Below are 23591 nucleotides of genomic sequence, written 5' to 3' on the forward strand. Positions count from 1 at the left end.
CTCCATCATTTCACTCCGGAGTCCAATCGACAGTCAGCTGAGTGGACTGCATACGATGAAGCGAATCCAAAGCGTGGAAAAACACAACAGTCAGCTGGCAAGGTTATGGCATCAGTATTTTGAGATGCGCAAGCTATAATATTCATTGAATACTTCCAAAAGTGCCAGACCATCAACAGCGATTATTATTTAGCATTATTGGGACGTTTAGAGGATAGAATCGTCAAAAACGAACCCATTTGAAGAAAAAAGGTGCTGTTTCATCAAGACAATGCGCCGTGTCACAAATCAATGGAAACAATGGCAAAATTGCACGAATTGGGCTTCGAATTGCTTCTGCATCCACCGTATTCGTCAGATCTGGCCCCCAGCGACTTTTTCCTGTTCTCAGACCTCAAAAGAATGCTCGCTGGAAAGAAATTTAGCGTCAATGAAGAAAACAAATCGTACTATAAAAATGGTATCGAAAAGTTGAAAGATCGCTATATAATCGCTGTATCGCCCTTGAAGGCAACTATGTTGAATGATAAAATCGAATTTTGCCAAAAAAATTCGTTTTACTATGGTAGACCGGCCTGTTATGATTTTTACGTTGCCTCAACTAGCTGCATCTCTCTCTTTCATATTCGAATTCTTCACAAAAGTCACGTGAGGGCCTGTCCATTTGATGGTAATTCCCTTAAACAGGGGAATCCCGCAATTGACGAACCAAATTCGAAATAACTAGACCCTCTGGTGGATGAATATCGTCCTAAGAAAACAAGTATCGAAAAGAAGTGAACTGTTGTCTTCAACTTGGGCGCCAGGTAAACCGGAGAAATTTATTTTCTGATTTTCTTGATCTGAAATATAAATTCGGAGTAGTGTGATTTTTGAATGAAATTGTAGGCCCAGCAGTTACTCCCAAAAATCTATAGGTAAACGATTTTGGTTAACATTTTTGGAATCGGCTGAATAAAATGTTTTCCAATAGAAAAATCATGGAGGTAGAAATTTGAAATGATGGAAAAACTCATTTCGCTTTTCCGATTGTTTCAATAGTTCGAAATATAATGTAATACGTTCTATATCTCATTTGGCACTTATCCTAAAAATAACACCGTAGGATTCCAACTCACAACAGAGCTAGTATTTAATAGTGTGTTAATCCAAACGGTACGTTACGTGGTGAAACTGTTTTTCCTGCTTTCCGATATGTGGCCTACACAACATAGGAGTGTTTTACATGAACTTGTTTTTCGAACGTCGTAATTGTATTTAGTGTTCGCCACATAGGCACCTCGCACTCCTGATATTGTGGAAAACCTAGAAAGTATGTGAGTAAGTATTCACCTTATTCAATTCAAGACGATGTCCCAGAATTTCAGCAAGTATTTTGCTAGTGCTATATATAAATATTTCTGCTCATAATATGGCGCTCCCCTAAAAAGTACGCTATAGTGCGTTTCGTACTTATCCAAACATCATGTAATTCTACCGTGAGAAAATACTACAATTCTTTCTGGTTGTGTCCAATAACCGATTTGATGTACATGCTGCGCAAGGTGAAATTTGTTTTGCAATGGCCTCGTGTTCTTAATGCAGTGATGGATTATAATTAAACTCATAATGATGTGTATTTTGGCATAACTTCGGAAACTTTACCAGTCTTGGATATTTCAGATCTTTCATAAGGATTCATTTCGAATTCTTACAATTTTAAATTAATACAGTCGCAAAGACAGGGTACTTTTTCATTTTAATTGGAATTATTGATCAATTTGAGCGAGCTACAATACCACAATACCTCTAGGTCAGCTGGGTTGGTTTTGGGGCTGCAGACAGCCCTCACCCATCCAAAAAATACCAACAATTCAGAAAAAGTTTGTTGATGGAAAGAACATTATGTCTCTAATGGATTTCCGTTTATTATTTATTCATAACCCAGCATCATTTATTGCTTCGATCGGCAAATTCAATTTAAAAAGAATTTCTTGGGGTGAAATATTATTATTTCTTTGTTTCAACAGGCCAATTGAAAAGTCCCTGATCTACCAAAGTAAAACACATTTTTTTGGCAAAACTCGATTTTATTATTCAACGTAGTTGCCTTCGAGGGCGATACAGCGATTATAGCGATCTTCCAACTTTTCGATAACATTTTGTAGTACGATTTGTCTTCTGCTTCAAAATAGGCCTCAGTTTCGGCGATTATTTCTTCATTGCCGCTAAAGTTCTTTCCAGCGAGCATTCTTTTGAGGTTCGAGAACAGAAAAAAGTCGCTGGGGGCCAGATCTGGCGAATACAATGGATGCGGAAGCAATTCGAAGCCCAATTTTCATGCAATTTTGCCATTGTTTTCATTGATTTGTAACACGGCGCATTGTCTTGATAATACAGCACCTGTTTTTCTTCAAATGGGGTCGTTTTTTAACGATTTCACGATCCAATAACGCTATATAATAATTGTTGTTGATGGTCTGGCCCTTTTGGAGGTAATCAATGAATATTATACCTTGCGCATCTCAGAATGATGTTTGATTTTCCTGGTGCAGCCCCGGAAACTCTTCATCAAGCCAAGATTTTCCTTCAACTTTATTTTTTCCCTTCAAAAAGCAATATTTTATCAGCACACGAAATTCTTTTTTTCCCATCTGTGCATCAGACCGGAGACTTTTGAATTGACCTAATATTTTTCCCCTCAAGAAACTGAAAACGTATTTAACAAACAAGGGGAAATGAGAGATTGACTGGGCTCGCTCTGTTGATATTTTTATTATCTTTAGTATTCACTTCGACTTAATTTTTTTTTAATTTTTTATACAATCGACAACCTACAGCCAACAACTGTAATATTTCCACTATTTTTTGTCGTTTTCTTGTGGTCTTCTTGTGATAATAATGTTTTATGTGATGGAAAAATTGATTGAACATTTCTTGATTTGAACTTAAAACAGATGGAAAATGCAACATTTCCCTGCTTCAAAAGGAGACTCTTTATGTCCTCTAGGATTTCACCCTCAAGTTAGATGGCCAACAAGGTGTAAACGATGTTTTCGGTAGGTAAGAACATGCTTATTAATAACAACATGAACACAATGAATTTTTTAGGGACTATAAGGAACATTACAATCGTAAAAAGGAAGAAAATGATGTTCTGAGGAAGGATTCAATTACAGCATCATCTCCTTCCATATCCAATAGGTCAGTTGATTATGATCAGATATTTTATTCGTTTTATCAATATTTAGCTGAGGAATTGAAAAATCATTTAGCGAAAGATGAGAACTTTTAAGTGCAGAATGTCCTTCTATGATTTGGTGCTAATATATAATTCCATATATCGAAAAGGGATATATCTACAAAAAAATATGAAATTAGAATGAATATGATGTAATATTATTTTTCGCTGTTGAATTTGAATGATTTTTTAATCAATTTCTGTTGAAATCACGAAAGAAACAACCATAAAAAACGAACGCAAAGATTTCCATCTACCAGTTTTTTTCAGTTTCACCTCAAAAAGTGATTATCCAAGAAGTTGGGCGTCCAGTGATAATTTGTATGAGGGAAAATTGGAAAATGAATTGACAGAATATAAATCAACGTTGGATTTAGTTAATTTGGATGACAACTCTTCTAATGTAACAACAGTTAACTTAAGATTACCTAAACGCAGAAGTTACACTTCTATTGACCAAACAGGTGAGTTTGATTAGACCGAAATAAGGATAAAATCGAATATCGAACTTTTAACATTGATCATATTACTGCATTTATTTTGGAGTAATATACTGAAAGGTATCTGGTTGGCAAGCGTCCAAACATTTAATGTGAATTAGGCACGTTGTCTAGAAACAAATAAATTGTTTTGTTAAAAGAAACCAGTCCTATTGGATGCAGCTTGGGCCATGCGATACCATATTACTTATACATTTTTCAGGAATTAACTAAACTATGAGAAACACCAATAATATTGGAAATCTCGAAGAACAATATTTTCCCTATTTCAGTATGAAAATCTGCTGTACCTAAATTGTTGATACAAATAATTGTTTTTTTCAGGTAAAGACAATGAAACGGAAAAAGATAAAAACAAGAATTCAACATCGGAGAATGGAAAGAAGGAAGAAAAAGATTTGCACAGAATACAAATTAAAGAGGTGAAGTCTTTATTTAACGGACCTACTAACAATGATGTACAATTTGTTATACAGGTATTATATAAGATATTATATTAAAAAGCCTCCACCCTGTGGTCTTCGATGCAGTTTGGCTTCAAACGCTTCAATTTAGGAGATTTTTGACTTTCGCCTTATTGGTTTTAGTATGAAGATTTGATTTACATTCAATTGATTGAAGTCTTCTTCACACTATCGAAATCAGATCAATGATTATTATAGTAAAGAAGACTTTATATCATAATGAACTTAATATTTTACCACTTTTTGGTGTGAACAAATGTTTTCTTCAAGCTTGTAGTAGTTTTATTAGTTGAACATTTTTCCAGTCCCAGGTAGTATTTGGCGAATCCCATAAAAATCAGGGGCGTAGCTACCGCCGCATCAGCCATATCAATGCCCCCAGGCTACAGGTACCCTGAAAGTTTATTAGCAGAAATCCTGGGGGTCCCCCGAAAGGCTCTTAGGCAAGCTACGCCACTGTGAAGAATGTACTTTTTTACCTGAATAAAATTTCCGCATCACCAAGAACAATCGAAAATTAATTTTTTGTATGTCCCTTAGATGAAAAAAAACCCTAATAGAACACCTACTGAAGGAATTGTAGAAAATAATTTGGCCCATTCAGAAGTGAACGATGTTGACAGGTTAAATGCTGACTTGAAGAAAAAACTAGAAGCTACACAAAATGAACTAGAAGCTACGAAGCAAAAATGTGATAGGTTAGAGAAAGAAAAACGTGATGTTATCCTCAGGAGGCTACCTTCTATGGATTCATCAAATAAATCCAATTTTGAATACAATAAATTACAACAGAAACATAATGAGCTTCAGAAAGAAGTCAATCAATATAAGGAGGAGAAATCGACGTTGCAAGTGAAAATAAGGATTCTAGAAGAGGAAATCAAAAGGTATCCAAAAGGACATGACAGAAATTCTAGCAATGTTGAAGATTTGATTTCTAAATTGAAAGCAACCGAGCTATTCTGCGAGGAACTCATGGATGAAAATGAGTGCCTCAAAAAGGAACTTAGGGAAATGGAGGAACAAGTTGAAGAAATGCAGGATAATTTCAGGTAATGGAAAAATACTGCCCAAAAAATATATAATTAACAGGCCAATTGGAAAGTCCCCGGTCTACCATAGTAAAACAAATTTTTTAGGCAAAATTCGATTTTAATATTTAACATAGTTGCCTTCGAGGGCGATTCAGCGATTATAGCGATCTTTCAACTTTTCGATACTATTTTTGTAGTACGATTTCTCTTTCGCTTCAAAATAGGCCTCAGTTTCGGCGATTACTTCTTCATTGGCGCTAAATTACCTTCCAGCGAGCATTCTTTTGAAGTCTGAAAACAGAAAATAGTCGCTGGGGGCCAGATTCAACTGTATTTTTCCCTTCAGAAAGCAATATTTTATCAGCACACGAAATCTTTTTTTTTTCATCTTTTTTCCAATAATAGAAGTAGCTACACTCACAACGCAATATCTCACAAACTAATGGTCATACTGCTGTCAAATTTTAAGACCTATTGTTTGGAGGTTGGTACTAACTAAAAATCATATGGATTTGATACTAGCACCGCTATCTGTGCATCAGACAGGGTACTTTTCAATTGGCCTTTTATTCTATATTGTCAAATATCCTATTGAACTAGTTTAAATAGAAAATATATTGATTATTGTCGAAACCAATGCAAGGGAGGACCAATTAGCAGAATATGCCGATCTTAAGAAGCAAGTCGAAATGCACACAAAAAATTGCCGCATCCTATCTTTCAAACTGCGTAAAGCAGAAAAACGTAATGACCAATACGAAATCGAAAAGCAAGAATTGGAAAAGCAGTTGAAAGAGGTGAGGACAAATGGTTGTTTGAGATACATCGAAGATTTCAATAAAACATTAGTTTTCAGAAAATCAAGCCAACGCCTACAGTCTAGAGAAAATAAAAAAATTGGAGCAAGAACTTGCCGATTCCGCTAATGTATCTACGAAGTTACAAAACGAGCTAGGTGTATTGAATGAAAAACTTTCCGAATACGAATCAGTCAAAATAGATAAGAAAGGAACGAAAACCACAGAAGTTAAGGTCAGTGGAAAATAATTATAATTCAATAGTGCGTTTCTACGCTACATTTAATTCATTTTGTATTGAAAATTTCAGCGAATATCTCGCCAATCTCTTATCAGAAGTGGTTCTCAAGAAGAACCAATAATACAAGCTCAAGTTCCAGATACATCAGAAATTGAACGAGATCTAAGGGAACAACTCAAATTTTCAGAGGAAGAAGTGAGTAGAAAACATAAAACACAAAACTAACAGATAAATATTGTAATTTTCAACTTCCAGGTACAAAATCTCCGTAAGATGATTTCCAGGCTAGAAAACGAAAACGAAGTCTTACTACAACAGATGAAAAAAGTAACAGCACATTTAAGAAGTAAATATTATTTAAAATTAAGAAAAAATTCGAGACCACAAGCATCGTTCTATCATAATATTATCCACAGATAAACCTGGAGCACCAATTGATTTGATAGATGATGAAGAACTGAAATTACAATTAGAGCTAACTGAACAAGAAATCGCACCGATGAAAAGCAAAAACGATTTAGAAAAACCATTGAGTAAATTACAGGTTAATATATAAGATTGAACGATACAAAAAGAAAACTACCAATTTTGATTTTAGGGAACATCCAAAAAAGTTTCTGAAGAAAAAGCCAATAAAAAATTATTAGAATATGAGCAACAACTTAAAGAGCTGAAAGCGAATGTGAGAATCATCAATAACTATCAATCCCATCAGTTGAATCCTTTCGTTTCAGATTGAAGAAGAAAAATCTAAAGTCAAACAAAAACAAACAGAACTTACCAAATCAGCGAAAAAATGGGAAAATGAATCTAAAAAATTCAAAACGGAGATAGAATATCTAGAACAGGCAAATAAAAACTTGAATGAGTCTATTAAAAATAATGAAGCTACCATAACGAAGTTGGTATGTTTTTATACTTAATTTTTTTCAATTGAGAGGAACTATTTTATTTCCACAGGAAAAAAAAATATCCACTAACAAAGCTGTTTTGAGATCTGCACAGCAGGCAGAAAAAGAAAAGTTGAAAGTTGAGTTGGATCAGAAAAAAACAGAATTAGAAGCTCTTCAAAACGACTTGATATCTGTTAAGTCACATTCTGAAGAATTAAGCAAACAATTGAAGGATTTGATCTCTGAAAAAACGAATTCAGATGAACTTAACGATAAGAAAATAAAGCAACTAGAAACTGATCTTAAGGTGAAAATAAGATCTAATGAATTAAATTTGAATTAACAATATTTCATATTACAGGGGGAGAAAAAGAAAGCTGAACTGCTGAAAAAAGAATCAGAAGCTAGAAATAGCGAGTTGAGGACTCTAAAATTACAAATTAGCAAAAAAGACACCAGCGCTGAAACCAAATTCCAATCGAAAATTGATGAATTGACTGAAGTTAATAACAGTGAGTTAAATAATTTCACAAACCATTCACTTTTTCAACTACACTTTCATTTCAGAATTAACAACGAATTTGAAGGAAACAGAAACAAAATTCAAAGATCTCATAGCAAAACATGAAGATTTAGAGGAAGAATTTTCTTTAACGAGAGCTAAAATGGATGTAGAAAAGGAAACAATGAATAGGTAACAAAACAGAATAGAAAGTCTAGTAAATTAATGTTTTTGAAAAAATGTTTTCAGTGAATTACAAACTATAAAACAAAGACTAAACAACATGATATCAGAGAAGAGAGAATTGGAAGAAGAATTTGAGAAAGACAAAAACAAATGGTTCACAGAAAAGAAGAAACTTCAGGTAAAAATCCAAATGAATACATAAAAAAAAGATATTGAATTATTGATCTGTAGGAGAACTGCAAATCTGTAGGTACAAATGGAGAAAGTAATGATCTGGATAAGAAAAGATTCAATTCTTTGATAGCAGAAAAACAGTCAGAGCTGGATAAATACAAAAAAGAAAACGAGTCGTTATCATATCAAATAGACTACATGAAAAGAGAAAGCGATGAAATTAAGAGGAAACTAGATGATTACGAAAAGGTGAACAAAGTACAAAGGAATATTAGTGCTGATACATCGGTGATGGACAAGGAAATCAGAGAAATGAAAAAGAAGTGAGTAGACTAAAATATAGGTAGCAATTCTGTTGATGAAGGAGTTTCCTGAACGAGTAGTAAGAGCAGTATTTCAGAATTTTAGAAATTTTTCTTTAATTTCAATTTCGATTTGTGTGTTTTCATCCTTAATAACTTTGTTTCATTTAGAGTTGAAATGATAGAGAAGGCAAAGAAAGCAGAGGTATTAAAATGTAAAATGGGATTCGAAGAACAACTAGCTACAGTGAACAATGAATTGAAATTGCTCCATAGTCAAACGATAAGATTCAAAAAAGAAAGAGACACGTACAAGAATATGCTTCAATCAGCTCAAAAAAGCATGGGAGATTTGAAATATAGAAGAGATGTTACAAGCAAACAAGAGGTAATAAAATGACTACATCCTAAATTACTAGAAAAACTAAACCTAATATTTTGTTGCAGAATGGTAGTGTTAAAACAGAAAACTTAGAAGCTCAGTTAAGTACTCTCGAAGATGAAATTGCGGAAACTAAATTAGAATGTTCAAAACTAAAAACACGACTAGTTTCTGACAAGTCCAACTATGAAGTAAGAATAATCGAAATGCAAACTAGAATTAACGAGCTTGAAGAAGAGAAAATATTGAACAGTGGTAGAACCAAAATAGCTGGTTTGAGAACAAGGATGGAGCTCTCATGGCAGAAAGAAAGAGAGGAGCAGCAGAGACTTCTGCAAGAAACAGCTACTTTAGCTAGAGATTTGAGGCAGACCTTGTTCGAAGTAGAAAAAGAAAGGGACAAGGAAAGACTTGAAGCTAAGAGAAAGTTAGAACAATTGAGAAAAGCAGTGGAGGAAGAACAATTAGAAGCGAAAAAGAAAGTCAAAGACCTCCAATGTGACTTGTTAGAGTTAAGGGATGCTCATGCTAAACTACGAACAACAAATGAAAGGTTGAAGAGAGAAAAGGATAGATTGAGGAGAGACGAAGATGTCAGAGCTAAATCATTGAGTCGAACAAACTTGAGTGAATCCAGAGACTCTATAGTATTACAACATATTGAAACCTTGAAGTGTCTTGCCAATGAAGTTGAAATTCTCGATGAAAAACAAAGGTAAGTACCAACTTCTTCGTTGAATCATCCATGACCTAAAATTTTTATGCAGAGGAAAACTTGTGACGCCAGAGGATAAGAAGGATAAACTTGATAACGTCGTGAGCAGCCTTCTCCTGATTTCCCAGGAACTCCTGTCACAAATGAAGGAAATCGAGATGGATAAGTTGATGATGCCTAGGAGAAGAATGAGGTCTGATGTCAATACTGAGAGTTCGACTAGGTTGAGTCGACAAGGAAGCCTGAAAAGACGTAGTTTGTCACTGGAACAAACGTCAGTTGTTCCACGTGAGCAGAATATATGGCAAAATGACCAAGGCAGTATGACAAGCCTGAGATCAGCAAATTCTGATTTGGACATGTACGGCAATATGTCCGACACATCTGTACAAAGCGATACTGCAGAAAAGAAGAAGAAAAAAGGAATCATAGGCAAACTACGCAAGATGACCAAATCGAAGAGTGTAGATGAAGGAGATTCGGGAATTCTTAGTAGCCTAATAGGAAAAAAGGTAAGGGAGACTAGTCTTCTTTTTAATGTTTCTTTCAGTAGAGAATGTAGACAACCATGGTAAATTCGTCCTTTTTTTGGGACTTATTCACTTAAATTTTGAATGATTATCAACCGAACCTTTATCTTGCAGCCCAGTTCATTAGAAAATTTGAATAATGCAATCTCCGGTATGTTTAGAAGGGGCGGATCTTCCTCAAGAAGTAATAGGTATGTATAAATACTGTAAAACTATTGTTCATGTTTAATTTCCTTTTTTTTTCTAAAGTATGGAAAGAACCAAACCTCCAGATCAAAAGTACGATTCCAGTTCCAGACAAAGACCTTTGATGAAAATGAAGAGTGAAAGTCCTGCTAGATAATATATCAAGACCGTAAACAAAACCTAGTCAATAACCCCATTCAACTCGAAGATATTTAAAAATGTTGTTACCAATTCTTTATAGATTTGATTTTTTGAAAATAATAACAGAAAAACTTTTTCCGAGGAATAAATCAAATATCCCATATTGTTGTTTCATTATTTATCCTTAACAAAAAAAAAATTGGGTTTTACAAGTTTATTTACAGTTATGGAAATGTGAAAATTACATAGATTTCAATACTCATCAGTGATATCTAACTGATTCTGGTTGCTCTAACAATTCTTCTGGTTTTGGCTTTGGTGCATAGGGGTTCGTCAAGGGATCAGCATTCAACCTGAAATGTTGATCAAATTAGAAATCAAACTAATATATTACAACTGAAATTGACACAGTTTAAAAAGTACCTATATAGAGATGGCGCTTCTTCGCACTTAACATTGTACCACCAATCGCAGTTGAACTCAGCTTGGTTAAAAATGGTACCATTAGTACAAAGGAAGGTGGCTCCTTGTTCACCTTCACGACCATCATGGCAAACGTGGTAAGCCTTAAAGAAAATTGTCAACTTAAAAATTTTATCGCTGCTGCTGCGATCGTCAGATCGATATCTCCAGTCTGGATCGTCCGATCTAATCGACAGTCCTAACTTTCAATACGTTCAGAAATGAATATGTTGACGAAAAATTTGAATTCTTGAGAAAAAATGTGTTTTCAAAGGTAAGGACTAGGAGTTATTGAGTGAATTGTGATTACTGCTCAATAATGTTGTTAATTCTAACCTGGCAACCTGTTTCTACATTGGCGTATATACCAGGGAGAGCTGGTACATTTTTACATGAGAAACTCGTATGTGGAACTTCGTGATAAATAGGGTAGTCCACACCTGGATTTCCTGGAATCTTGCTGAAGTCCTGTTTTTGCTCCCTCTCTGCACTACGAAGTTTTACTGGAGCCACAGCTATTGGCTCATAATACCCAGCATCCTGAAAATGTTAAGTTTTTTCAGTCCCATGGCACAATATAATTGAATACTCAATAGGATTAAAAATTTCATAATTCCAGATTTTCATTATATTAAAAAAAAATGAGAAGTTTTTGATCGCCTGAAAACTCAAATGTGGCATTGGAGATCCGAACCTACCCTGAAAATTTCAATTTTCCAGCTGTTTACGTTCGGCAGTTATTGTGTTTACGGACATGAATACGTCATCAGTGACGTTTAAGACGAAATGATGCTCAGTTATCAAGCGAACAGAACCGAATGAGATGATTCAATCAAGGAAATTAATATAAACAGAGAACTTGACTCGAAATCATTATGTAAATTTCGTATTATACGATGAATTCAGTTCCTAGAAAAACCATTTTGAAGATGAAGATGTAATAACGATGAAGGTTATCAGGTAACAACGTGATTATACATTCAAATCTTGCAGCGTTCAAGAATAATGATATAAGTGATTACTAGATGAAACATACATGAGCATCTATCTAAACCTAAACGAACTAAATTCAAAATTTTCAATGAAACAAACGTAAAATTAAAATTAGCTTATTGAAAAAGTCTTAAAGATCCGAGTCTGCCTATCAGTAAATTTTTTCATTAGAAACGCAGTTTCTGAAATTGATATCAGCAGAATACGAGCAATTACCTCTTAATAAAAAAAAAAATCGTACTTACAATTCTGAGAGCTGCCACCAACACACAAGCGGTCGAAAAAACTAAAAAAACTATTGCGTTTCTTACGGTCATTTTTAACAGATCGACTGCACAGATCAGAATGCTAGCCTAGCACTAAAGAGATAAATCTATACTGATCAGTTCTTTACTTTCCCTACCTATATCGAACTGAGAACTTACGAAATAACAGGCTTTGTATGTTCACCAATATACATACATAATGTAGTTCAAATCGGAATCATTCTCTTATTTTGTGAGAAACAACAATATTCCTCTTTGGGGGACACACCTGCATTCACATTCATAAAAGTGACATTGCATAACAATTCAGTACTGGATATTTTCAATTTTCACACTTTTACTTCTTCGATTGAATCGTTAAAAAAAAATAGAAGACGACAAATCAAAACTATCGATTTGAAGTTTCTTCAGCAATGCAATCGAGTTTTTGAATGTGGTAGAATCCATTTAATTTATTGATATCTACTATAACTTTTTAGAGTAATTTTTTGATTGTAAATATTACTAGATGTCATTGTTCTTGGGGATTTATTGATTAAGGAAATCCTTTCCAGAGGGCTCATTTTTTTATGGTAGGTACATTATGGTTACGTATTGTGTATATTAGCGCAATACCCCTAAGCGATTTGAACTGTTACTTTCGATTTCAATATCCTTTCTAGGTCAGACTCCAAATAGCTGTTGGAATTTGTGCAAGGCCTCGTATGTGTGATAAAAGATACCTACAGGGTGTTAAAAATCAATTGCGATAAATATAAAATCACTAAAGTTCTGGTTAAATCAAACCTTTGGAATTTTTATGTTATTTCGAGTTCGAAAAAATTCTGTTCGTTTTTTGAATAATAGTTTGTGCTTCAAGGTATTTTCAGACCAGAGAAACTTGCAGTTTCAGGGCATGTCATTTGAATAAATTGACTTATTGACATTTTTAAAGGTCATTTTAAAAAAAGTTAACGATTGGACATTCTTATCGAAAAAACAAAGTGGTATTGTGTTTCGCCACTTTCGGACCAGCCTGTAGAGTCAAAAATTTAAGCTTATGCACTGAGTACTGTCGATTACGTCGAAATTTTAATAATTTTCCTAGGCCAGAATTTCTGAAAGTTATGCATTTGGTTTTGGTATTTATTTAACCAATCTTAATAAAGATTCAATAAACTGTTATGAGCATCACGAAAAAGTGGGACTTCAAGAAACACCCTGTATCTCGAAAACAAAGCGCTTGCGGGCCGATTTATATGACATTTTATTCATTAAATTATTCTCTCATTTTTCTTCATACCTCCAATTTAGGAACACCCTGTATAAGGTAAGAACAATCGAATCGGTAACCAATAAAATGCAATTAGTTCGAGTATTTAAGGATCAGTCTTCGTTATTAAACCTTTCTTTCTCACATTACGGATATGAGTAAACGCTGTCGTCAAAAAAAATTCCCCCCTCCAAGAAAAAAAAAAGATCTACGCCCTTGGGGAAAAATAAATAACAAAATAAAAAATGTGTTTTATTGAACCAAAACACTATACCACTCTTACCAATCATTCACAGTGTTCAAATACTGAATTTAAAAAAAAATTCTGTGAAGCGGATATCAAGGCAAATTATACTAGTCAAAAAAAAAACATACTCTACTCGACTAAAATTAAATAGTTACACTTACAATAATTTATGTCATGGTTGTTAAAAGAATGTCGATTCGAAAAATTTTAGAAAGTATACTCATTTACGATAATGAAAATACGAGAAATTGCAGACATGGTGAGTTGATTGTTGTTGTACAATTTCATTTGGATTTCTAATTCGGCTTCTTGTGGCCCCTGTATACTTCTGGTCAAGAATAGTCTCATAGCGTTATAATTCTGCACGTCCATTCTGAAGTAATTCTCGTTTATTTTTGGTATTCTTTCGGGACAGCTGACATGAACTATTCTGAAACTGTACTCAGTCCTAGCTCTAGCAAATCTTGGACCAGTTATTACAAAAAGGCTAATGTGACCATTCAGTATCGGTAGATTCGATACTAGAGCTATGAAATGATACGTGTATTGTTCTGGTGTAAGGATACACTCTAGATCTCTAGCATCGCACAACGTTGCAGGTCTTTTACAACGACTGAAAACAGATCAATTATTAGGGTCAGACTTTCGAATAAAATTGTATAGTATACACTTCATTCAATTTTAGCTACTAACACCATTACATTTTTTCTTAAAAATTCTATTTTATTCGTCAACAAATATGATAATAATAATATTCACTGAATCGTTGTGGCTCTGTTAGACTTCCAGGAAGTGCGATCAAACTGATCTTATGTTCTTCTCTACCTATTCATACAAACCCAGGGAGGCCGTCGATACTGTTAACGAAACCGACGACATCCTTAGGAGCCTTGGCTATTACTTCGTGAGTATCCAGAACTGACTTTCCCAGTCAAACCCGGACATTTGCATACTAAGTGTTTAGCTGCTTCTACCTCCTTTCCACAGAGCCTGCAAATCATCTGCTGACTTACCCATGCGGTACAAAAGATATTTGCACCGAAAGTTTCCTGTAAGCAGTCCCACTATTACCCGGAGCTCAGCTCGTGGTAGCTTCAGAAGCTTCCTGATATAGATTGGTGAAAGCACCACAGATTTCTTTGCCTGAGCAAGACCAGGAGTGTTCCTACAGAGGATTTTGCTATTGTCCCACTCCCATTGTTGATCTTTTACAAGCCCACAGAAGAGCTCAGAACCAACAGGTATCAACATAGATGCTCGTTTTCATTTCCTTCAATACCACAATACCCCAGTACTCATAGTGGAGTTACTTTATTGCCTCTGGCCGGTTGTTTGAAGATATTACGGCAACTCCTTGTCAATAGAGACCCTTGGCTATATGATTCCAGGGACCTCAGCGTGGTTTGGTTTTCCATAGTGATGTTCATACGAGCCCCTTTGAGGTTTCTTTTAAGACACTCTTGGGCGCAAGTATAGACAGCTAGTATCTTGGTTTGCAAGATGGATAGCTCACTTTCCAGGGATTACTGTTCATTCCAGTTTCCCGGACAGAGTTTTCCATTGCGGGGTATCCTTATTGCTTCCAGCAGGCTACATTTCCTCACATGTAAATGTAAAGGAGGCTAATCAAGTATAACCTCCAGAGCTGCTGTGGGAGTTGTATGTATAGCTATGATGACCTCTTTGGTGTTTGTCTTCCATGCTAAAGACGCAGAGGTGACAATGGGACGTACTAGTGCTGTTTATAATCACAGTACCATATTCGGTTCCATGTCCCATGTGTTTCCAAAGAGTCTTTTGCAGACCACATGGCTGCAGTGGCTCTGGAAAGAGTCTTGTCTTTAAGTTTCCACCACTTGAGCTTACTATCCAGAGTTACATCCAGATATTTACATTCACTGGAAAAGTTCAGAGTCCGGCCATTCAGAACCGGTGCTTTGAGCTGATCATACTTTCTTTCCAGAGAGTCTGCAAATCTCATCTGCTGACTTACCCATGCGGTACAAAAGCTACTTGCACCTACAGTGTCCTGTCAGCAGTCCTACCATTACCCGAAGTTCACTTCGTGGTAGCTTCAGGAGCTTCCTGGTATAGGTCGATGAAAGCACCACAAATTTAATTGCCAGAGCAAGACCCGGAGTATTCCTTCAGAGGTCATTTCTATTATCCCACCCCTATTGCTGGACCGCTGCCTTATATTGGTCTTTTCAAAGACCACAAAATGGCTCAGGACCAACAGCTGTTAACAACAAATATGATTGCTCTAACTTTGCAATACCTTTTTTGTACAAAGATTTGTCTCTGTATTCATTAGTGCCAAATTTATTTCCCTGGAGCAGTAGTCACTTGTGGTCAGATCTAAATAATAAGCTGGTTGGTCAAGCTTGCCTTCCTAAAGTGGTCTGGCACTAACGCTGCCATCTGTGTGCCACACCCGGGATTTGTTAGTGAAGTAGGTACTTACAATAAAGTGATATTAACGTGAATTTACAATTTTGGAGTAACTGTACACCGTAAAGGTTCGAGGATAACCTCTAACTATTACCTTTTATGTCGAGAATCTCTGATATAATTTCTTGGGCAGTCAATAGTATAGCATTTATAACTTCCCCTTGTATTAATACATATGTCCTTATCATTTTGACATACTTTATGCTCGCATTCGTCAATATCTGGAAAATATAAATAAATGTAAAACTTTGAATCAAGTTATCTCAGAATGATGAGGTGTTATATCGTTCTTTGCATGAAAATTCACCTTGACAACTCCTTTTGTCATTTCCTAGTCTATATCCGCTTGGACAAGTACATCTATAACTTCCAGGTATATTCTCACAAGGCCCAATGCACAATTTTTCGTCTTTGAACCTTTCACATTCATCTACATCAGTACAAGTCCTAAAAATTGACGTAGATGAATTTAGACTTTTCTGAACTGGTTTGAGGCTTGAAATACCTGTTGTCACGATTTAGGGTGAAACCTGCCTGGCAAGCACATCTATAGGAGCCCCAAGTATTAACGCATCTATGCTCACAAAAGTTTGGAGACAAAGCGCATTCGTCTATGTCTTGGCATCCTCTTCCATCGTCTCGAAAACCATCTTTACATTCACACCTGTACGAACCAACTGTGTTGATGCATTTCGAGTTGAAATAACAAACCTACAAATGCAAGTTAGGTTAAAACTGGACTAATAAAAATTTGCTTATACCTTATAGTATTTACACTCGTCTATGTCTTCACATTTGTTGGATTGATAATTGAAGCTGTGTCCTGGTGGACAAACACAAGTATAATATCCATCACCATTTTGACACAACTGAGTAGGATTGCACTTGTGAGTTCCTTTGGTACATTCGTTGACATCTAGAATTAAATTGTGTATAGGTTAGGTTTGCACGATTGGGAATAGTTATACCTTCGCAGCCATCTCCAGCTTCGTTGATTTGATAGCCAGCTTTGCATTCTATTCTGTTGATGCACTCATACCTTCCTGGAACGTTGAAACAAGTAGACCCTCTACCGCAAGGGTTACTTTGGCATTCATCCACATCTAAAATAAGTAATAAATAATAGTGTTTGATTGGTGTTTTTCATCCTGACTCTCATAGCCCCTTTTACAACTCTCAGAGGTTGATAAGTCAGAACCAGCATTGATAATTATTTACCATACAGACTCACCTGGACACAAGATATATATTTTTTTTAAGGATAATTAAATATTCCTTCAGGGAATTTTTGTACGTTTTTATTAATTAATTCGATTGCGTAGATCACGAAAATGCTCGCAGTTGGGCGATTTGTCGACAATTTCAGAAATTGAATGTTATAAACTGAAATCTTCAGAAAAAAAATGAAAATTTCTCGAGCCTGCCACCACTCCTAGACGAGAGATACAGTCTTGAAATTTCATCATATTTTAGATCAGAGCTTGTTCTTCAAAAAACGTTTGTTTGAAGGGTCTGTGTCAAATTTTTCAGGAGAAATAACGATTCTTGTAGGTAAAGAGATTCAATTTGTAGTCATTGTAGTCAGCAGTTTGCAGGTCTGCAGACTTTGCAAAGATCATTTGCCGACAAGTAGAGAAGGTGTTTCTACCGACAATATCCCGTCAGTAGTTCTATACTGAAGCTGAGCAGTTGGAGAAGTGTAGAGCGCAGAAAATTCTAGAAACCCTACCATGTAATACTTTCCCCATGCCAGCAGAAAATTCAAAACACAAAGACCTTTGATGTCTGCTTTTGCATTTTCATTGAAACTCTAGAACCCAAGATAACTAGGGCTTCTGTCTTCAGCACAATGTATTCATGATCTAGAGGTATCGCTAGCCTCACTTTGGTTGGAGGTTCGAGTGAGAAATACAAAAAACGGAGTATATAAATGATAGATATTCCGAAAATGCTAAAAAATCTCACCAGCACAGTCTCCCCTAACGTTCATAATGTACCCAGGTAGGCAAGTCCTCCTCTGTCCACTGATAATAGTGAGTTCTGTAGTTCTGGTAACTGGAGTACGAGCAGTCGTTTGAACTGGAATAGTAGGCTTGGTCCTTCTCACCGGATCACATCTGTAAGAACCCTGGGTGTTTCTACACTTGAACCCGCTACCAAGACCACCACAATTATGGGTTCCCAATTGACATTCATCGTCATCCTCGCATATTTCTTGAGCGTAGTTGTAAGTATAACCAGTTCCACAACCAGCCATCCTAACACAATGATAAGAACCTACAGTGTTGTCGCATCTTTGGGAATCCCGACAAGCGTGGATACCAAGCTGACACTCATTGATATCTGGAAAATGATAACAGGATAAGGACGAATTTTAGCATTGATAAATAGAGGAACATACCCATGCAAGTTCGCCCGTCGGCACCTATTGTATAACCCTTGGAGCAGGTTAAAGGTCTTGGTGTGGTAGTTGTTGAAGGTCTTGGGCGAGTGTAAGCTGGAGTCGAAGGTCGAGTTGGAGCCAAAATAGTGGGAGATGTGGGTTTAAACCTTGGCACACAATTATAGCTGCCTTTCTCGTTGATGCATTGTTCCGTGGGGGCACACAAAGGTATATCGTCAGCACATTCGTCGATATCTAAAATGAGCATAGCATCAGAATCGCTATGGTACTATATACTCTATTTATTACCGTCGCAGAGTTGAGTGTAGGGGTTCTTCTTGAATCCTGGGGGACAGAAATTCGTTGATACCTTCTCAGCGCAGGAATAGTTGCCCTTCGTATTAATGCAAATCTGCGATTCTTTATTACAGTTGTTCTCACCAGTGATACATTCGTCGATATCTATAAAATATATATTTCTTAATGTAGCAACAACAAACTGCAAGATATATTACATAACACTTCAACAGTTAACATAAAAATTCTACTCTATTCGTTAACAGAATTCATCTTCAAGAGTAATCAATGTACTCCAATGCTTCTGTAATACCAAATTAGGAAGAACTCCAAGAGAGGTGTATTACAACTTTGGAATAAGTTGTAAAGTTTTATTACCTACATCTTGAAACAAATATAAAGATGTCATGAAGAAGAGGATAATTTTGGCAAAATAAGCATTCAATTAGTATTATTAATATTAGTATTGTCAGGCAAAAAATTCACTGGCCCCAAAGGAATTCCTGGAAACTTGGAGAACCCTTGTATAATCGAAATATTCAGGCTTCCTCCAAGCGACTTTGGATATACTATACCAGCAAACATCTCAAGAAAATCCTATGTCTAGAAGGTGCTAGGAAGAAAGATTGGAGTCCTATAGAAATATAGATGTATTGAACAGAAAAGAAGACCAACTAGAGGCAAGGATCAACCAAGAGGACAACACCAGCTATTTCCAGGATGCTAAGAACCCAATGAATTTCAAAATCTACAAACCGATAAAGTAGACCAAAAAGAAACTTGGAGGTGAGGGAGAACTGAGTGTTCCTTTTTAAATATCATCAAGTATATGAAAAAATTACCTGCACAGCTTTCAGTGGCAGCTTTGTAATGAAAACCTGGCGGGCATGTTATATCCTCCCCTTGACACGAGTAAGATCCTATTGAATTCTTACAAGTTTTGGAACTGGGACATAACAAACTGATCTCGCATTCATTTATATCTGAAATTCGAAGAAGATTAATGGGAATGAAATCAGTTGATAATTTGAAAATGTGTCACCATCGCAAAGTCCACTTTGACCGTTGAATTTATAACCAACTGGGCATTTCTTTTCTGGTTCACTAATGGTATCTGTATAGTTGGGATCTTCACAGTAGTAGTTTCCTTCACTATTGACACAAATTTCATCCTTGGTGCACTCTTGCAAATTCGTTGCACATTCGTCGATATCTGTATACACAAAAAATTTGATGATGTTCTTGTAGTTAATTGAGAAATTTGACTTTGACATATCGAATACTATCAATAACAAACTTCTCACCTTTGCAAGAAGTATTGTCTACATCTAACTCGTATCCATCGTGGCACAAGCATTTGACAGCAAATCCAGTGTCTAAGCATTCGTGCTCGCAAGGATTGTTCAAATCACACCTATGGTAGAAAGTCAGTAGATTGAATGTATATCGTTTAAAGATCTTTTAACTTCTCACCTATTTATTGCTTTCCGAGTTTTCTGATCTGGCTTGCAAGAAACCTTATCGTCCATCAAAGAATAACCCTTGTTGCAGTCACATTTGTAAGAGTCTCCAAGAGGAATACAAATCTGAGCACATATATCTTCAACTTCACAAAGATTCTTCACAGCTTTGGAAAATTGAAAGCAGTTAAAAAAGAACTTTTATATTTTATGCAAACTTACAGGGTATATAGTTAGATGGCTTTTTAGAAGATAGTTCTAGCCCTACTGTAGTTTTGGATGTTGTAACAGGGACAGAAACTTCAGTAGTCGTAGTAGTGGTTGTAGTTGTAGTAGTGGAGAGAGTCACTCGACAACATTTCACAAAAGATGGTCCTAAACCTAGATCTAAACAGGACGGATCACTACTTGCAGCTGCTTTGCCAAGAACGCAAGATTCGCAACAAACCTTCAAACAGTAGAACAGTTAAGACCTAAGCAAAAAATAGTCAAATTCGAACCTTTTTATTCCCACTAGCTGATTTGCAATCTTGACCAGACAAACCAAGATCTTCACCTGCCTGGCATTCTAACTCGCTGCAATATACAATAATATATTTCTTTCATTTTTATTATAAAGGATTTCCAGTCAGAATGATACAATTAATGCTTGGAGAATTGAGAATGGAGAAAAAAACGCTTTTGTACATGACATTTGATTATTTATACTTCCAAGTGACGTCACTTATGAAATGTTGCGTAAAATTGAATTTTGGCGGTCTTTTTGGGTTTCCTTTGGAATGACAATTTCATTGTGGATTTTCAACGAGTTTTCTATTTCATTATAAAATTTATATTTACAAACCTGTGCTTCGTTGAACAGCAGGCATTAGCAAAATGCACACATTGTTCTGAGTCTGCTTGACTCACTCCTGGAATAGGTGCCTTAAGGGTATTACATTGATTCCCAGCTAAAGAGTGATTTGTTCCCAAGCCACAACAATTCTTAATAATTCCAACATCGATTGCTGAAATGAAATGCACAAATTGGGTGTGAACGTTGTAAAAAGAATTTATAATTTTTCATTCAGAGTTTGAACAATGGGCCAAATAAGGTTTACCATTTGCATACTGAATATGGAGATCAAAATGAAAACGTTATAATGGAGTAAATTTTCAAAATATTCTAATACTTTCTAACTCACCGCTGGAATAATTGAGCTGGTACAACAGGAAAAAAAACAAACTTGTTCGAAATAGCATGGTTTTATATGTCCTTTTCGTTGTGATTCTTCAAAAAGACTGGCTGAAATTCATAAATGCTTATCGGCTTTATTGACTCAATGCTAACCATCTTCCGAAGGGCCGTCAATATAAATGTCTCATCTGTTCAAATAAAGATTATTTTCATTCACTGTTAAGTTATAATAAATTCACATCAATCGAAATTTACCTGCATTTCTAGGGGTAATCTATGTTTGCACAATTTTTCAATACGAGACGCACATTTATCAAGAATGGCCTATTTAAAGATCTCCTTGATTCTACTGATTACCATACAATCGAAACATTTAACCGCTTTGCTGTCCTGAAAGAAATCACAAAGCAATAATAACTTCATAACATATTTTCCTCGAATTTTCTTACCTTTTTTTTTCACACAAGTTAAAATTTTAGTGAAGAATAAAACTTCAAGACCGTACTACCAAAAAAACAAATAATTTCCTGGCAAAATTTCACAACCTTTCGTTTACAGCGAAAAATACAATATCAATAATTGATGGATAAATAAATCAATTATCTCTGTTTCTGAAAAACATTATTTCCGAATTGGTGGAATTCTTAGTGAGTTCTTGAGTTCCTTAAATGTTCCTCAAATGTTCTCTTCTGATTCAATGCATTTTCTCGAAACCATCGCTCAAAGTAAAGTAAAAAGAATGGATGTTTGAGAAGTTTCAAATAAAAAACATACAGCGCCACCTGCATTTCTATCGTTAAACCGTTATTCACGAACAAATCCCAATCCCAGGTGGTAGGCACAGATAACGAAGATACGGAACGCATCATATGTATCTAGTAGTTACGAAGTTTGGTTACGTGTTCCTTCAGTTGTCAAACCAATTCTTATTTGAAAATGTTGGTATATTCCGTCCGATATCCCCAATAACGAAATTTTTTAATATAGAATTATTAGTTAAAATGAATTCTCAACTATGTTATTTTCTAATTCTGAGTTCATTCAGTGTATTTTGTAATGGACAACGTGTAGCACCTGGAGTTCCTCCTCAACATTATCAAGTATGATCGTAAAATTCAAAATACTGTTACTTCACATATGTTATCATTTTTCCTTATTCTTTTCAAAATTTGGAATGAATTTTCACATTCCATTTTTTCATTCAGATCTTTCTCTAAAACATAAAAACAAAGATGTAACAGGTGAAAGTATACATCAAAGTTGACATACGTGTACGTATATTATTATGCTGACTTAACCAAAAGTGAATATTCCCCCAAAGACTTCCATTGATGTCCAGAATATCAATTCCGAACAACTGTTCAGATAATTTTTTTCAGCAGGCACAGTACCAAGTACCTCAACATGGAAATATCCATCAGCAAGTGCCACAAATGCAACAAGTACCACAAATGCAGCAAGTACCTCAAATGCAGCAGGTACCACAAATGCAACAAGTTCCAATTCAGCAGCAACAAGTTCCTGTTCAATATCAACAAGTACCTCAAGTTCAACATGGTCATGGTCATGGTCACCATGGACAACCACAAATTCTGAATGCTGCCAATATGGCCCATGAAAAAGAGTAAGTGACCTCAGTAGAATTATCATATTGATATGCAATACTACTAATATGTTTCCTTTTAGACATATAGCTGAACACTTGGAGATGCCACTTGATACTAGCAAAATGTCCGAACAAGAATTGCAATTCCATTATTTCAAATTGCATGATGCAGATAATAATAATAAGTTGGATGGTTGTGAATTAATTAAATCACTCATCCACTGGCATGGTGAGTTTTATACCTAAAGGAATATTAATGCACATCAAATACAATGTGATGTTGTGCTTTAAAATTCAGTTGATTGGAATAAATTTCAATTTGACAACTAGCAACATGAATTTCTTTCAGATCAAGGTAAGGACAAATCAAATGGCCCTGCAGAAGATAAAATTTTCAAGGATGAAGAATTGACAACCCTCATTGATCCAATTTTGAATGTAGATGATGGAAACAAAGATGGTTATATTGATTATCCAGAGTTCATTAAAGCACAGCAAAAAGCTGCTGCTCAAACCAATAATCCATAGAACTGATTTCATGTTGAATTGTCTATTTTTTAGTTACTTGATATTTATGTTTTTGTAAAATAAAGAAGGAAATTTTGAATAATTTTCAATTTTTATTTATTCATTACCTTGAGTTCGTATTGAATTGATTGGTGATCATAAATAAACTTACATCTTTAAACTTTTAAATGAAATTTACCAGATATTGTCACCCTAACTTACA

The 23591-nt window shown here is 35.4% G+C and overlaps 4 protein-coding genes across 9 annotated transcripts; 2 read left to right on the top strand and 2 right to left on the bottom strand.

Moving 5' to 3' along the window:
- The first annotated feature begins 1120 nt into the window (after window positions 1-1120).
- Window positions 1121-10428, top strand: LOC123686198 (early endosome antigen 1-like). 4 transcript variants are annotated; one of them, XM_045626209.1, is made up of 23 exons: window positions 1121-1320; window positions 2925-3038; window positions 3091-3183; window positions 3491-3684; window positions 4045-4196; window positions 4725-5236; window positions 5862-6015; window positions 6068-6250; window positions 6326-6451; window positions 6512-6602; window positions 6673-6800; window positions 6855-6938; window positions 6991-7161; window positions 7217-7456; window positions 7511-7661; window positions 7717-7843; window positions 7901-8015; window positions 8069-8334; window positions 8485-8701; window positions 8761-9410; window positions 9463-9922; window positions 10055-10131; window positions 10190-10428. In XM_045626209.1, the coding sequence occupies exons 2-23, from the start codon at window positions 2944-2946 to the stop codon at window positions 10281-10283; spliced, it is 4380 nt and encodes a 1459-aa protein (XP_045482165.1). In that variant the 5' UTR covers window positions 1121-1320; window positions 2925-2943; the 3' UTR covers window positions 10284-10428. The 4 variants fall into 4 exon arrangements, with proteins under 4 accessions (XP_045482165.1, XP_045482163.1, XP_045482166.1 ...); XM_045626207.1 differs by having other exon boundaries at window positions 2937-3038; XM_045626210.1 differs by having other exon boundaries at window positions 2937-3038; window positions 4045-4142.
- Window positions 10429-10466: 38 nt separating this feature from the next.
- LOC123686202 lies at window positions 10467-12173 on the bottom strand. Its single transcript, XM_045626217.1, has 4 exons — window positions 11968-12173; window positions 11066-11269; window positions 10691-10833; window positions 10467-10620 (listed from the first exon to the last, which is right to left on the bottom strand). Exons 1-4 carry the CDS (start codon window positions 12037-12039, stop codon window positions 10530-10532), a joined length of 510 nt encoding a protein of 169 aa, XP_045482173.1. The 5' UTR covers window positions 12040-12173; the 3' UTR covers window positions 10467-10529.
- A 1306-nt stretch (window positions 12174-13479) lies between these two features.
- LOC123686199 (fibulin-1-like) lies at window positions 13480-23561 on the bottom strand. Of its 2 annotated transcripts, none has more exons than XM_045626213.1 (19): window positions 23541-23561; window positions 21511-21645; window positions 21263-21443; window positions 20923-21085; window positions 20579-20654; window positions 20301-20526; window positions 20092-20245; window positions 19923-20032; window positions 19661-19831; window positions 19461-19601; window positions 18631-18783; window positions 18340-18576; window positions 17904-18281; window positions 16907-17041; window positions 16700-16854; window positions 16444-16649; window positions 16246-16385; window positions 16033-16159; window positions 13480-14100 (listed from the first exon to the last, which is right to left on the bottom strand). In XM_045626213.1, the coding sequence occupies exons 3-19, from the start codon at window positions 21318-21320 to the stop codon at window positions 13695-13697; spliced, it is 3036 nt and encodes a 1011-aa protein (XP_045482169.1). In that variant the 5' UTR covers window positions 21321-21443; window positions 21511-21645; window positions 23541-23561; the 3' UTR covers window positions 13480-13694. The 2 variants fall into 2 exon arrangements, with proteins under 2 accessions (XP_045482169.1, XP_045482168.1); XM_045626212.1 differs by lacking the exon at window positions 23541-23561 and adding an exon at window positions 21705-21912.
- Window positions 22127-23471, top strand: LOC123686201 (multiple coagulation factor deficiency protein 2 homolog). 2 transcript variants are annotated; one of them, XM_045626216.1, is made up of 4 exons: window positions 22127-22355; window positions 22638-22879; window positions 22942-23090; window positions 23211-23471. In XM_045626216.1, the coding sequence occupies exons 1-4, from the start codon at window positions 22257-22259 to the stop codon at window positions 23387-23389; spliced, it is 669 nt and encodes a 222-aa protein (XP_045482172.1). In that variant the 5' UTR covers window positions 22127-22256; the 3' UTR covers window positions 23390-23471. The 2 variants fall into 2 exon arrangements, with proteins under 2 accessions (XP_045482172.1, XP_045482171.1); XM_045626215.1 differs by having other exon boundaries at window positions 22128-22355; window positions 22635-22879.
- Window positions 23562-23591: the final 30 nt, after the last annotated feature.

Source organism: Harmonia axyridis, chromosome X, assembly GCF_914767665.1.
Source record: "Harmonia axyridis chromosome X, icHarAxyr1.1, whole genome shotgun sequence".
Lineage (NCBI taxonomy): Eukaryota > Metazoa > Arthropoda > Insecta > Coleoptera > Coccinellidae > Harmonia > Harmonia axyridis.

What these genes read in the sequence shown, in the direction of transcription:
- LOC123686198 (XM_045626209.1), top strand. Translation starts at nt 2,944, where the DNA reads ATGCAACATTTCCCTGCTTCAAAAGGAGACTCTTTATGTCCTCTAGGA. An exon ending in TGGAAAAGCAGTTGAAAGAG is followed by an intron (nt 6,016 to 6,067) that starts GTGAGGACAAAT and finishes ATAAAACATTAG; the next exon opens with TTTTCAGAAAATCAAGCCAA. An exon ending in CAGAAAAGAAGAAACTTCAG is followed by an intron (nt 8,016 to 8,068) that starts GTAAAAATCCAA and finishes ATTGATCTGTAG; the next exon opens with GAGAACTGCAAATCTGTAGG.
- LOC123686202 (XM_045626217.1), bottom strand. Translation starts at nt 12,039, where the DNA reads ATGACCGTAAGAAACGCAATAGTTTTTTTAGTTTTTTCGACCGCTTGT. An exon ending in TGGTGGCAGCTCTCAGAATT is followed by an intron (nt 11,270 to 11,967) that starts GTAAGTACGATT and finishes TAACATTTTCAG; the next exon opens with GATGCTGGGTATTATGAGCC. An exon ending in GAAGCGCCATCTCTATATAG is followed by an intron (nt 10,621 to 10,690) that starts GTACTTTTTAAA and finishes TCAACATTTCAG; the next exon opens with GTTGAATGCTGATCCCTTGA.
- LOC123686199 (XM_045626213.1), bottom strand. Translation starts at nt 21,320, where the DNA reads ATGCTATTTCGAACAAGTTTGTTTTTTTTCCTGTTGTACCAGCTCAAT. An exon ending in AGCTGGAGATGGCTGCGAAG is followed by an intron (nt 16,855 to 16,906) that starts GTATAACTATTC and finishes ATTTAATTCTAG; the next exon opens with ATGTCAACGAATGTACCAAA. An exon ending in AGAGATTCTCGACATAAAAG is followed by an intron (nt 14,101 to 16,032) that starts GTAATAGTTAGA and finishes ATCTGTTTTCAG; the next exon opens with TCGTTGTAAAAGACCTGCAA.
- LOC123686201 (XM_045626215.1), top strand. Translation starts at nt 22,257, where the DNA reads ATGAATTCTCAACTATGTTATTTTCTAATTCTGAGTTCATTCAGTGTA. An exon ending in AATATGGCCCATGAAAAAGA is followed by an intron (nt 22,880 to 22,941) that starts GTAAGTGACCTC and finishes GTTTCCTTTTAG; the next exon opens with ACATATAGCTGAACACTTGG. An exon ending in ATCACTCATCCACTGGCATG is followed by an intron (nt 23,091 to 23,210) that starts GTGAGTTTTATA and finishes AATTTCTTTCAG; the next exon opens with ATCAAGGTAAGGACAAATCA.